General features: G+C 43.6%; 1 protein-coding gene across 1 annotated transcript in view; it reads right to left on the bottom strand.

Moving 5' to 3' along the window:
* Positions 1 to 14289, bottom strand: part of GLRA1 (glycine receptor alpha 1) — a 71420-nt gene extending 57131 nt beyond the window's left edge. Inside the window, exon 1 of the mRNA XM_016164387.2 lies at positions 13926 to 14289. Coding sequence (XP_016019873.1) covers positions 13926 to 13981 — 56 coding nt within the window. The 5' untranslated portion in view covers positions 13982 to 14289. The remainder of the gene's footprint in view (positions 1 to 13925) is intronic.
* Positions 14290 to 14866: the final 577 nt, after the last annotated feature.

The raw sequence follows: 14866 nt of genomic DNA, 5'->3' as shown, positions 1-14866 counted from the left end.
CCTAGGACATCTCCCAGAGCCTGGTAATATGCTAATTGTTGTCCGTTGTCAAGCCACAGGAAGAGGGGCTGCTCTCGAGAGAACAAGGCACCATCCTCCCTCTTCCCAGGTTCCTGTTCATCAGACATGAGCCATGGATCCTACCAACATCAACCATGGCTCCTGCCAGTGGGACACGTGAAGATAAAGCTTTCATTGTAATTCTTATTGCGAGAGCCTTTCTTCTCTTTCAGCAAGTTAAGCGACTCCAGCTGCTTTGGGAAATGCCTTTCTTTCTGTCTCCTCTTGTTTCTTCCTCCTTTCATCATTCCTCCTTAGCATTTGCTTCTTCTCACCTACATTTCTCTCCCCTTCTGGTCTTCTACTTATTCCTTTTCCTTCATTTGTTTCTGAATCCTAGAATGATGGAGCTGAGAGAGATCTTAAAAGTTGTCTATTTTTGCAGACGAGAATACCGTGGAACAGAGAGGGAAAGAGTTCACGTACACAGTGAATTCTTGGCTGAACCCAGAGTAGACCTTCGTTGAGTGCTCTTCCATTATTATTTCTCTGCTCGTCTCCTCCTTTTTCCCCCCTCCTTGTCTTTCTCCTCCTTTTATTTCTTGTCTCTTTGAAAATATGTCCCATCCATCACTTGTTTTAAAAACCCAGTCTATACTATAACTCCAGGCTTCCATTTTCCAACAGCATTTTACTTCCAGCACAGTTACTTCAGTGGGAAAGCAACTTCCATTTGCTCAGAAAATCCTTCCAAATACACCACACGGTCTCAGCCTCTAGGCTTGTTTTCACTTGTTTTAACCAACTGGGCACTGGTTCAGATCACTCCAAATGTCTTTTTTCCCTATCCGGTACAGATTGCCTTTTATTAAGGTGAACTCCAAATTTCATTGTATGCCCATGCTCTCTTAAAACCTTTTTTTAAAAAAAAAAAAAATCTATTTTTCAGCTCTTAAAAGAAATATATATATTATTGTAGAACATTCAGGCATTATTAAAACACAAGTCCCTAATAGTCTCGTTCTCAAGAAATAATAACAAGTTTAAACAGTTTTAGGTCCATTTCTCTAGACACTGTTTCCCCCTGTATTAGAAAAATTAAAAAAAATAAAATAAATAACATACTGTTTTGCTACTTGCTTTTTTTTTTTTTCTCCCATTTAGCCTTTTGTCCAGGATAGTTCTGATTCTTCTGCATGGAATGAGGCCACCTGCCTTTGGCACTTATTGGCTGCGAGACTTTGGATGAATCACTGCTTCTCTCAGGGTTCCTGTTTCCTCACTGGTAAAACGGAACAGTCTCCTTTCAACTGCGCATTTCCTTATGATTAAGGCTTAGTGAAAGTGTAGGCACCATGGGGCAGACTCCAGCGGACCATTCTGTGCCTTGTTATTCTGTTTTACTGGGTTTATAGCACTGTCCAAGGCTTGAAATTCTATAGTTCCCAAGTTGTTTATTTGTCTGTACCCCCTCTAGAAATTAAGTTGGGTGACAGCAGGGAGCATGTCTGTTCTGCTTATCACTCTCTATCCCTAGAATTTAGAACAATTGCTGGCTTATAGTCAGAATTCGATAATTATTGTTTTGGACAATGAACAATTTATCCACTCATGCTCATGCTTCCAATGGATAAAAGGCCCATTGGGAGAGAACAGGGCAGAGCAGGACCGGGCTGAGCTTGGCTAACAGTGGACAGCTGCTCCATCCAGTGAGTGCCTGTGAGCTCCACACCATCCAGCTTGCCTGTTCTGCAAACCTTTCTCCTCTGCCTGCATCATTCTCTCTTGGCACTCTTTGCCACCTGGTGAATTAGTCATTCTTTATGGCCCAGTTTAAAGTGTCCTGACTCCTATGAAGTTGTCTTCAACTTTGTCTTGTCTCCCCACCTCCAGACAGAGTTAGTCAGACTCTTTTTATGCTCCCATAATGCTTTGTACCTATCCTTTTTTAAATAATAGTAATCATGGTTTTTCTGCTTTATACAATTGCTCTGTGCCACATGCAGTGCTAATATTCTATGTGCCTTCTTCCATTTCATCCTTAGTATGATCTGTTAGGGAGGAATACTCATCATTGCCATTTTACAGATGGGAAAACTGAGGGTTAGGAATCTTAAATACAATCTTGCTCCAAGGTATATAGTTAACAAGTTGTATAACTAGGACTCCAGAACATATCTAACTGATCCCAAGCTAGAGTATTAAACTGCTGAATCTTCTGTGAGTCAACTTCATTAAGAATTATTCAGTGAGAGCTGGAAAGACCCATACCATTTGCATAGTCCAGTCTCATCTTAGGGATGGAAAAACTGAGACTCAGTTACAAAGTCAGAGCAGGGGTTGCAAGGGAAAGGAAATCTTGCTCTAATCTCTAAGTTATCCAATTTGAGGATTACATCTTTTATTGAACCTTGCCACTTTCTTTTTCAGGAAGTATAACTTTTTATATTCCAAGACATATTCATGAATTCCTCTGAGCCCTTTTTCTCTGGGCATAATATGATCTTTTCTTAGCTTCTGTGAAGAGTGTTTTTTTTTTTCCCCTACTAGATGGTTTTGGTACCATCAAGAAAACTGTCTCCAATGAAGTCCATGCTTTCTGCACAATTAAAAACCATTTTAGAAAGTTTGCCTTGTCCTATGGGAAGGGCTACTCTATAGATCTAGGTAATGGTGGGAAGTGGCCTTATTTGTGATGGCTCAGAAATTTGAGGGGCCCAGAATTTGGACATGGTTGTCCAGACAGCAAGGATAAGGCTGAACAGTTCATTGCAGTGGCTACTGAGCCAGGGGGCTGAGCTGCCATATCTAGCTCACTCTCACTGTGACTTATTTCTTGAAGCAAAAAGGGGTCACGGTGAGACACAGTAATGCTTTGGGGTTGGCTGGTTGAAAGCCTTCCTCTTGTCCTGGGCTCCTGCCAATCAGAACCAATCAGAGGAGGATAGGGACAGGCACGTGGGGACAAAGCAGTTCAATTCAACAAGCACTGACTATAATACACGAACCACTGGAATGATACGTCCATGAGGGAGAAGTGGAGCAGGTTGAAAACTCCGAGAAGCACCAGGGGGTGTGTCCCTTGTCTTCTTGTTGGCCTTTCACATGCACCAAGAAATTCATTAAGTTCCCAGCCTTCGAAGGGCTCACAATCCATAGGAAAGTTAGAAGGACACCCAAATACATGTAAGGGCATTTGAGCAAACTGATGCCAAGAGTAAGGCCTACGTTTCCAAAGGATCTAAGAAGGAGAGTCCATACCCAGTTGGGAGTAGGGATGGTGGCAATCCAGGGGATGCCTCCTGGAGGAAGTGATGCTCCAGGAGGCTCTCGAGGCATGGAGAGAAGTAAGTGGAGAGGGAATTATCACTTGTTATGGGCTTGTACTCTGCTTGGAAAAAGTGCTCAAATGGTGACTTTATTTATCTACCACTGAAGTCGTTATTGCTATTTTTTGAGATGAGATACTTGAGCCTCAGAAAGGTTGAGCAAACTGCCAAGATAGTACAGCAAGGAAGTGACAGAGGCAGCATTCAAAATTAAATTAGCTTGAATCCAGAGCTGGTCGGCGTGCCTTGCATGGCAGACCTGAGGGAAGGGGTTTTTCTAGGTTATGGCAGGATAGAGAACAGTGTGAGAAAAGGACACAGATGAGAAAAAGGGGCATGTTGCAGGGTCCAATGGGAAATTCCGTTTGAGCTGGAATTTGGCTTGCGTGAAGTAAAGAAGCTCTAAGTGGAGATGAGCCCGTGTCGTGGCAAGCTGAGGGTCGTATCAGATAAAACCTGGCGTTCTCAGCATAAACGTGAACATGGATGTGACAGACTTGTGTGCACACTGACACGGTATTGCTGAGGAAAAAAGGGAACTTACAGAACATAGTGTTTAGTGTAATCCACTTTTGTAAAACAAACAGTTTACTATAGCAGCGCAGCAGTTAAAGGCTTTCTGAAGCTTGGATTTCAATCTGGCACCACAGGAAAATTATTTAAGTCCTCCGTTTTCTCGTTTGTTACCTCATTCATACAGTGGGATGAAGAATAATATATGCTTTATAAGACTGTTATGAGAATTACATGGGTTAATACATATTCATCTTTTAGAAAGGTGTCAGGCACATAGTAAGCACTCATGTTTTTGTCCTTATGTTAATAAAATCCATTAGAAAGATGAATATCAAAGTGTTAAGTGATTACCCTAGGGAGTAAGATTTCTCTGTATTTTAGTTTTAAACATATCTCTCAGTCTGGTTGAAATGTTTTGTATGAGACACGTATAATGTTTATAATGTAAACAGACAAACCAGTAAATTCATTTCAGAGGTCGATGTTAGGAGACTATGTATCTATTGTGTAGTTTCTTCTACTAGCATCAGGCCTGCTAGGGACATGTTCTGAGTTGTCTCTGGTGTCACTCAGCTATTGGACACGGGTGTCCGAGGCAGCATGGTTTGGGCTTCCCACAGGCCATGCATGGAGTGACGCTCGGGATTATGAAGGAGAGCTAGCCCCGTGTTTGCCGCCTCTCCCAGCCTTGCCCCCCGCCTTTCTGGTCTGGGCTGGGTGTGATTTCCCGGCCTCGAGGTGTTCTCAGAAGCTCTCTGGCTCTGCTTTGGGAGCAGCACGTCTTGTGCTTGTGGTGAAACTGCCAATGCTGGAGGTTGGGCAGCCCCTCTCACCTCCCATACGTGAGGTGAAGGGAAACTGGGCACACTCAGTCCTGTGTGTTTTGTGGTTAGAGTGTGAGGTGTGGATAGGTCTTCGGTCTGAGTACTAGAAACCAGCAATTAAAAAAAAAAATTAAAACAGACCAGAGATTATGTTGCCCTTCCTCCTGACCTTCCAAGTCAGTCAGAAATTCTCTCCCATAATCCTTGGCAAATTACATAACCTCTTTCTGCCTCAGTTTTGTCACTTGCAAAATGGGAATATAATAGTACTTAATGTCTAAGGACTCCTGTAGGATTATGAGATGAGGCATATGGTTGTTAGCACCGTACCTAGAGTTCAGCAAATACTCGATGAACAGTAACGATTATTATTAGCGAGTTGTCCGGGTCAAGGCTGAGGTGGAGCATTATGACAGAGGGAAGAAGGAAATGGTTTGGAAGAAAGGAACGTCTGCCTGCAGCATCTGTTAGCATAAAAGAGGCACATATCCTGCCCCAGCCTGGAAAAATGTTAAATATATTCACAAAGATACAGGTACGCTGTGATTACTGCAGCACTGACTGCAGTGGGAAAAGGAGAAAAAATATAAATGCCCATCAATGGGGGTATGGCCGGGAAACAAGGGGACATTCGTATGTCAAAGGCTCCGCAGTAGTTAAAAGAATGAGCTGGAGCCGTATGCCTCCACATATTGAATAAAAAAATTGCAGAATTATGTGGGTAATGTGATTCCATTAAACGAGAGTATATCTATTTCAATAGATAGTATATGTAGTTCAATAAATTTCAGTCTATAGTTCAACATATGTATATAACAACTGAAATACATATACTGTCATTTCATACGTGTGCATATGTAGGTATGTATATATATCTGAATAAAAATAATTAGGATACCCCTTAAATAAAAGCTGGGAGGGACCTGAAAACCATTATCAAAAGGGATTTTAGGCTTAAGTTTAGTATTAGAATTAAAAAAAAAAAAAGAATGTGCGAATATATTGAAAGTGATCAAGAACAGAGAAAGAAATACCTATTTGGCTAAAAATTGGAACAAAATGACTGTCAAGCCAAAGCCCTGTTGGGACATTCCCAGCTGTTCTCTTGTAGGCTTCTTCCACCCCTGCGGTCCACTGGCAGAGGGAGAGGGCTGTTAGCCTGATAACTGCACCAGCTCACAGGGGCTGCAGCTTGAAGGGGAATATATAAGGAGGACTAGATAAACAGCATGCAGGGTTAGCAATACATATCATATGTATATGCACACATTATAGCCTTAGGATGAAAAAGGCAGTGTGGTCAGCCAGGAGGAAGGAGATCTGTGTTTGAATCCTGGCTTTATCCCGGGATTAATAGCGAGATCTCAGACAAATCTCTTTTTTTCTCCAAGCCTCAGTTTTCTCAACTCTAAAATGGAGATGGTAACCACTGTTTTATATCTGCTTTTTAAGGTGATTGGGAAGCTCATATGGGATCGTAGATGTGAAATACTCGATAAACTGTAAAGTGCTCTTGTAAGAGACGACTGCAAATCTGCCTGGCAGTCGAGGTGCAGTGGCCTTGCTGCATTCCTTCAGAGCTGAGGAGTGTTGCAGAACTGAGCACACAGCAATAAACACGCAGCTCTCAAAGGCCGGGGATCATAGCAGTCACTCTCTTTGATATAACATACTAATGTGCTTTTGTGGAAAGAATGATGGGTCAAAGGAGTAGAGAAAAACCTAGGACATGGATCTGAGGTCAGAGAGATGGTAGAATGAGGCAGCAATCTCTGAACTCTTGGGAGTGCTACATAAGCCTTTTGTTATGTGTGCTTGATAGTACAATGCACGTGGGGAGATTCTGGTCAGTGGGATCATCCTTGGAGAAAGAAACCACGGATTCCCTCCTGATCACCGTGATCTGCCTCTTCCATCAGTCCAGACAGACTCTCTTTGCTGTGCGTGATGGCCCTTTGGTGGCAGGATTCAAAGCCCATTCTTCAGGCGCCCCTTCTCTTTGTCTCTCATCACACAGTGGGAGTTCTCAGCTGTAGGAACGGGAGCTTTTGGTGCATTAGGACTTCAGGGGAGGAGGATGGCTGCCTGAAGAGCCTTTCTCGAGGTGCATGTTTGTGTGTATGAGGGAGGACAGTGTGTGAGAGGGTTGAAGGAAGAAGAGTACAATGGCAGAGTCCAGGGCACATGGGCTTTACAGATGACACACAAGGGAACAAGTTTGGGGGATGCGCATAATTGGTTAGGGCTTTGGGAGCTCTGCCATTTCCTCCATAATCTGAGGAAGTCCTTCATCCTCTCCTCTTCTGTAAAATAAAAGGGTCGATCAATGTTAGGGGGCCCTAGTCAGAATGATTCGGAGCCTTGCTACTCCAACCTTTGGTCCACTGGAGCATCAGCATCACCTGGGGGCTGTTAGAAATACAGACTCTCAGGCCCCACCCCAGACCTCCTGAGTCTGACTCAGCATCTCAGTGAGGTCCTCAGATGATTCATACACACACTGAAGTTCGAAAACCACTGACTTAGAGATACTTGCTAACATTATAGGTGTCTGTGTCCTCCCATCCTGAGAGATTCTTTTCAGTAGGTTTGATGGTGGGAAGCTGTGAGTTTGACAAGCTAGTTTTGAGAGCCGTTGAATTAGAGAACTGCCCTATGTCTCCATGATTCTGTTGGTACTTAAGACATTGAAGGAAAGTGTGATTCTCTGGGGTAAATGTGGGGGAGATTGAGGATGGTCCTCGTGAGGAAGGGAGCAGAAGCTTGTTCTCTAGGTGTCTATGGGTTGCCCAGCATATGAGGCAAGAGAGAACGCTGCCCATTTCGCGGCTGGGATTAATGACTGTCAGCAGCTCCCTGTTAAGACGGTAAACTCATTTAGCAACAGACACTGAAAAACAGCCAAATTCAAAGGCAGAGAGTGGTAATCTAATTGCACTGAATTAGCCTCGGGAGACTCGGACAATATCAATTTCAGAAAATCACAAAGGGATCCTTTATAAGGAGTTTCAAAAGCTTTGGGGCCTCAGCTCCCTTCATAAGGGCTTACATTACAAAGCACAGGCCGTGTGCAGCTAAGCCCCTCTCCCCGGCATCTCAGGGCATTGTTCCCTTCTAATGTGCTTTCTGAATGAATTTGTTGGCTGGCCCTGTGGTGTTTTCAGTTGTGTGTTAGGCTTAACACGGAGTTGGTTCAAGAGAGACAGCAGGAGTTCAGGGCTGAGAGGTCTTCAGCCATACAGGCTATCAGTTCTGTGAGCATCATCCTTGCCTGCGGACTGGTCTGTGGACCAGTGCATTATCTGGTAGTCCTTCTGGCTCTGACATTCCCTTATTTTAAGGTTCTTCTCATTGATTAAAACCAGGCTCTTACATAACCAAGGTGATTTCCTTTTAATGATTCTTTGTCGTAGCGTGTGTGTGTGTGTGTGTGTGTGTGTGTGTGTGTGTGTGTTCATTGCTCTATTTATTCATTATTCAATCCATTTTAAAGAAGAAGTGTGTGTATTTATGGCCTGACTCAGAGAACTTACAAAGATCAGGTGGTAATTTGGAAATCAGAAAAGGAGGGAACATAAGTATCATGAAGATTTGTCTGACATGCATTTCTTTATTTTTCTGTAGTAAACTATAAATCTCAATCCACAAAACCAGCTTAAGTTCCTTTCTGAAATGTGGACTTCCAGTCTCTGCTTGTATAACTCTGCAGACAGCGACCCTCACTACCACTGAGGCAGCCCATTTCATTATTTGACAGATCTGCCAGAAAGTTTGAAATTGCATTGAACCAGACTCTGCATATGTATGTGAGAAAAAAAAAATCTATCAATTTACTTCGGTTCTTCTCTTGGAGCTATATAGAATAAATCAAATCTAATATTTTCCAAATGGGATCCCTGGGTACCTACGGGGTTCATGAAGTAGTAATGAGAATGCAAAATCCATTTTTAACATTTCAAAGAGTTGGACAAATTGCATATTTACTTCGGACAAGGCTCTATGGGCTAACTAACTGGAAAGTATCAAATGTCTTTACTTTTGTTTCCTCTTAGGTCAACTCAGTGTGGTGACATTGCTTATCTCGTGATGTTCAGTATCTCTAGCAGTTATGTATGCCTTTGATTAATAAAGATAAGGAAAATAAGTTAATGATGAATAGCGGTTGGTAAACAAAAATTTTAAAACAGAGTCTTTATGTGAGAGAAAAATATAGAAAAATTTGGTGTCTTTCTCAGGCCTCTCTTCAGATCTATGAGGATAGTGATCAGGCGTCATGTTTTCTCATCATATAAAGCATTTCCTGGGGAAAGTGACATATTTATGGGACCTGTCAATAATTTTCCCCAGGTTGGGATAAATCTCCAGAGAGTAAAGTTGTTAGTGAGGTTCTCAGTTTTTTCATACTTTTGAGCCTGAATATAATTCATTATTGCTATTTCTTACAATAATTGAAATATGCTGATAGCTGTACCCAACTGTTCTATTATGGAGGAGATTGGAGAATATAATCCTGATAGGCACAGCTAAACATTATTTTAGACAGAGTGATTTGTTGATTCCCTTCATTCTACAGTTAGAGAAACTGAGGCCAGCAGAGTCATGTAACCCCTCTCAAGGTCATGCCACTAACTAAATTCTAGATCTCAGGTCTCCAGTCCTTTGGCCCAAGGCTGCTTTGCCTAAAGCAGCTGAAAATCTGCAGAATAGCGTCAAGATAGCCAGGCAGAAGACAGTCCCATCCATCTTAAAAATCATGCTGGCTTCTGCCGTCTGACGAAGGAAATAAAGTTAATGACGCCCATGTGAACGTGGTTCTGTCACAGGCCATGCACGCCGGCTCTCTGAGGGGAGCTCTGGAGAAGGAGAAAGGTTTTTAATATAGCTTTAAAGGGAGCAGTGTCTTCCCTTTCTGCAAGGACAGGGACTGTGGCATCTGTTACCTCGGTCTCCCCTGCAGAGTGCCTAGCTTTGGACTGGACACATAAACACATGATAAATAAATGCCTGGTTAAGAAATGAAGGCAGTGTCAGCACTGAAGCAAATTCATCCTGAGCCTTGGTGGGGTCGGGCCTCTGTTTTGTGTAAAGACCTTATGTGAGGCTGGAGGGAACTTAGAGGTGTCGGAATTAGTCGTTTGAGTTGATTGGTGAGAAAACTGAGTCCCTCAAGGGGCAGAGACTTGTCAAAGCCATGCTGCAGAATGGGAGCAGAGTAGACTCTAGAAGGGGAGCTCTCAAATCATAGCCTAACTGCTCTTTCCACTGCACAACATGGTTGCAGCCTCTTTCATAAGGTGGTCTCAAAAATAAATTCCCTAAATATCCCCTGACAGGTCATTATCAGTTTTGCAAGTGTGCAGAAATTACATGCCGATTTATAACTCCATTTATCCGCTGAAGGTTCTTGCCTAAGCTGTCCCATGGGGAAAAAAGACGTGATGTTTTCTCTTTCTCAAGGTTGCCAAGCCCCCCAAAGAGGGTAGACTGACATTTGATTGGCCCTACTGTAAAATTGCCCAAGGGGCTTTGTTCCTTAGGAAAAAGCCCTTGACCCATTTCAGAAGCTCCCAGACAGTTTCCGCAGTTCCCGAAATGCAGTGGGTAAGATTTGAGGAGAACACAGCGATGTTACCAGGAGGAAAAGATCCAGGTGGTCATCTGCCCCCCTTGGCAAGCTTGGGGACTAGGCAGCCAGAGGGGCTACTTCCATGGGAAGCTCATTTATCTTTCAACCGGGTGGTTTTTTAGGACAGATATACGAAACAATCTATTTTGCCATGTTCTTTTTGACCCTCGAGTGTGTACAAACATCTTCCCTTCAAGGTTTCGGTGACCTTTCTTGGCAAGGGAGCACCATGTTCAGTACAAAACCCTGTGCGAAGAAACATCTACTAGGATAGCACATAAAGAAAAGCTGTCATCTTTTGGGAAAATCTCTGCCTTTATTCCTTTTTCAAGCACAAGCTAGGTCTCTTTTTGCTTCACTGGAAGGCTTTATGTGTTTCATTAGGACAGTTTCTCAAGGAAACTAGACTTTCCTCCTCATTAAAATTAGTACATCAGAGCAGCAGAATAAATAGTTGGTTATTCTATACATGTGGTTCTCAACTGCAGGCCATTTTGCCCCCCACCCCTCAGATTTTTATTAGTGTCTGAAGAGATTTTTGATGATCACGACCGAGGGAGGGGCGCTACTGGTGCTAAGGACGCTGCTAAATATCTTACGACGCACAAGGCAGCCCTCATGACAAGGAATTACCCAGTTCAAAACAGTGCTGAGACGGAGAAACATGGTTATTTATCATGGGTCTATTTGAGTTACAGAGAAGGTGAGAATAATTTGGGGTCGCCCTGGTCCCTTCCCAGCCACAGGCCACTGTATGAGCTCTGGGAATCAAAGCAAGTTCCCTTTAGCTCGAAAAGAATGTGTTTCTACCATAAAAACATACCTTCAACTATTATTTTTAATCAGTCTGGACGTAAAGCTCCATCTCCAATGGAAAATAAAGAGGCAAATTTGGGTTATTGAATCCTAGAATATCACTCATAGAATTTTAAATCCACAGGCTTTTAAAATATCAGAGCAGGAATTCCAGCCAAATCACTTTATTTTACTTCCGGGGACACAGTTGATGAGCGCTGCAATGCTGTTTGTCTCCCAACACCCTAGTCTCTCTCCCCCTCAGCTCTTCCTAAGGCCTCGATTGTTCTCTGCGTTGGCACCGTATGAGGTTTCCTCCTCACTCACTCTGTTGTTGTGTTTGTTTTGCTGTCATTATTGCCATTTCGCTGGTTACTACATGCTGATGCAGCAGCACTTCTGTTTACAGAGCCTTTCCTTTTCTGGCCCCCCAGATTTCCCCAACAAGGTGAGCAGCTGGCATCATCTAATCTAAGGAGAACCTGGGTGCCTGAGATGATTGGATTGGCTCATTCCAACATGGTGCCTGTCCCTTGGGTGAAAAGGGATTATTCACATAGAACCTCCTGGGGAGCTGCCAGTCTCCATTTACCCCCACATATATTCTATTGAGCCCCCCCAGATTTTAATGCTTATTTTCACCCACAATTGAGAAAATGAGAGAGTTAGAAATGAAAAAAAAAAAAAAACACTAGCTAAATGAGAAAAAGAAAATACTTCCCTCGTAACTTTTTTTCTTCACCGCTCTGAAAAAATTTGAGTTATTTCCCAAGTTCAATCCTGTTTTTTATTATTTTATGTTTCAGGACATTTCTGAAACAACATTTACTCCTCAAATGATGTTGCTATTCCTGTATCATGAAAGTGCGACGGTACCAATCCCTTTCCGGCCCTCCATAGTCATGACTCTTCTTTCCTTACAAACACATGGGATTATATCCCCGACCCATCGTAGTGCATGTGTATGCCTTGCTACACGTAGGGGAAGGAGATGTAGCCATGCTTCCTGCTGGGCCACCACCAGTTTACTTAAAGTGTTAACGCGGTGGACTTATAACCTTATCAAAATGATTACAATGCAAACCTTTTAGACTGTGTCTCCTTTTTGTCAAAGACAATGTCTGGGAGAAGAAAATCAAGCATTATGTACTTTTCATCAAGGAAAAAGGAGTTGGAGGGGTGATGTGCTTGGTCTTACTAATTTGCTCTTTAATCTCTCTGGTTCAGTTCTGTCTCTGTAAACCACATAGAGAATTGATTTGCATACAAATGTTACCAAGTACTCTACCTCCACAGCATTTTACAGTTCTACTATGTATTTAGGGAAGAAAGGATTTGGTATTGTTAAGAAAATACTTCCTGCTTTTTCCCCCACAACGTAGCTACATTTCACTAAATTTCATAAGGCCCTTGATTATTGTACTTTTTAAATTCTATGTGACTCCCTGACTATTTGCATTCTGAGCTGTGGGCAGGACTGTGGCCTATCAAAGAATTATTTGAACTGGGGATTAGAAGCTTTAGCATTGGGTATCTCAGAGCAGAGGGGTCTTTTCTTCAGGAGAAAGACATGAAGAATGGCTCACATATAGACCCTTACAATCTAGGGAGAGGTGTCATTCATTTAATAAACCAACCAATGCATTAGTCAAACCAACAATCCATATGCAGAGTTCTCTATAATGGAAACAAAACAAAACAAAACAAAAACAAGAATTATTTGCTGGTTTATGATAGGAGAGAATAATATTTGGTTGTTACTTATTTTCAAAAACAACCTAGAGTAGGTTTTTCAAATTGCTGCTAATCCAATGCCGTGGTAAAACATGAGAAGCAGGCATCTAAAATGAGGAAGATTAATGATCCCTGCAGGTCATGGAGGAAGAATATATTTTTTCAATTCACATAAATGGAATTTATCATAACCATCTCTGAAGATGGCATGATTCACCCACTTACAATAGGACTATCTATTTCAATGCTTCCTGAAGGGGCAATTTTTCACTTTTCACTTGTACTAATGTAAGAATGCTAAACCTATAGGCAGAAAATTTTAACCTGGGAGACAACTGGTGAGGGAACTCAGCCACAGAGTCAGGGATAGACAGAAGAAACAGAACAAACAGGAATTGCCCATCAGTCCAGGATTTTCAGGTAACAACGTAGAGTTTGGGAAGGTGATTGGGGGAGAGGAGAGAGCCAAAGTTTCAAAAGGGAAATGTTTTCCAAAATCTGTTTCTAAATAGATCCACCTTGCACCCAAGTTCAGGGCTTTTCAACCTGAGGTCATAACACTATCGTTTCCAAGCACTAAGCCTTAGCAACACCCCAACACTCCTCAAATAAAAAAAAAAAAAAAGAAAGAAAATAAAATGTTCTGTGTCCAGCGAGTTCGAGTGCAACCTTCCCCGTCACCGCTAGTTGTCACTTGGCTCCCAGACGGAGAGCTGAGCTTTTCGGCACTGCGGTTAGAGAGAATGCAGTCCTAATTAAACTGAGTAACTCCTAAAGCTTCCCTTTAAAGTCCTCAGCTGAGTGAGAGCCAATATGCAGGGGCGCTGGGGCCCAGTGATGAGGCGGGGGTGTAGCAGGCGGAAGGACAAACAAATCACAAGAAACAGGCAAACAGCTGCCAGAGCAACCACTGTCTCAGACCTCCACGCACAAGCCAGACACCCTGCGGGCGGGGTTAGTGGGGGGAGCGGGGGATGGAAGGACCCGATTGCAGCGGCATACAGCACCCCCTCCCCCCAAATGAGGGGATCACAGAGTCAGTCTCCGTGCTCCTTTTCCCCATTTTCATCAGAGTGATGTGGTCAGTAGAAAATTGCATACCTGAAGAATACAATGGTCTCCCAAAGGTAGAGTCGAAGAGTATTGAAGCTGTACATTTTTCAGGTCCTTGTGCTTTGTAGTCCACGAGTTATGGGGGAAAAAAAATGTTTAAAATTGGCACTTACAAACCAGCGAGCGCTATTGAAAAAATAATCCAGATGTTGAGGGGAGGTGGGAAACCGGCGCGGAGGGAAAGCCCCACGGGAAACTGGAGCGAGGGGGCTGGAGGGACGACGGACAAGCAGCCGCCGCCGCCGCCGCTGCCGCGAAGCGTTTCAGCACCGCGGAGAGCGCCCAGCCCTGCTTTTCAAGAGCGCGAAGAGTATTGCTGTTTGTTAAACTCCAGCGTGTCTGTTGGCTTCCTGCGGCGCTGGGGAGGCACGTTTGGGGGTGGGTATGTTTTCTTTTTTTACCCCTGTTTTTCTTTTTAAACGGCCAGCTCCATGCAAGGGAAAAAAAAATCTTCCGTGGAGATCAGAGCACTGGCTTCAGACCGTTAGAATGGGCGAGCATCTTGGCTAGAGAGAGCAGGGCTTAACGCCCCTGGGCTGGCCTGAGGGGTTAGGGGCGAGGGGAAGCAATCGACGGTGCTGCCTTCAGTTAAATCCCGGAGAATGTGCCAGGCTGGCGTATCGCGACCGAGTCCCAGAATCTCATTCCCCTGCTTGCGTGCCGGTCTGCTGTCGCCTTGCGATTCCTGTTCTCCGGTCCCCGCCGAATAAGTTATGATCGCTGCAGTAAAGGTGTCCCATTGCTCGGGGATGCAGACGTGAGAGGGCTCAAGGCAAGTTTCAGGAGCTGCCAGGGTCCATGGCGACCCCGCGGGGCTCAGGAGCCCAAAGCTTCAGATGCATCTCGGTTTTCTGAGCTCTCCCATCTTCTTTTGGCCAGGACCCCTTCAGATCTTCAGACTTTCTTACTGCATTAATTTAACAAACGGG

Source organism: Rousettus aegyptiacus, unplaced genomic scaffold (assembly GCF_014176215.1).
Source record: "Rousettus aegyptiacus isolate mRouAeg1 unplaced genomic scaffold, mRouAeg1.p scaffold_m13_p_7, whole genome shotgun sequence".
Taxonomy (NCBI): Eukaryota; Metazoa; Chordata; class Mammalia; order Chiroptera; family Pteropodidae; genus Rousettus; species Rousettus aegyptiacus.
The sequence above is the reverse complement of the archived record's forward strand: the minus strand, read 5'-3'. Positions and strand labels throughout refer to the sequence as shown.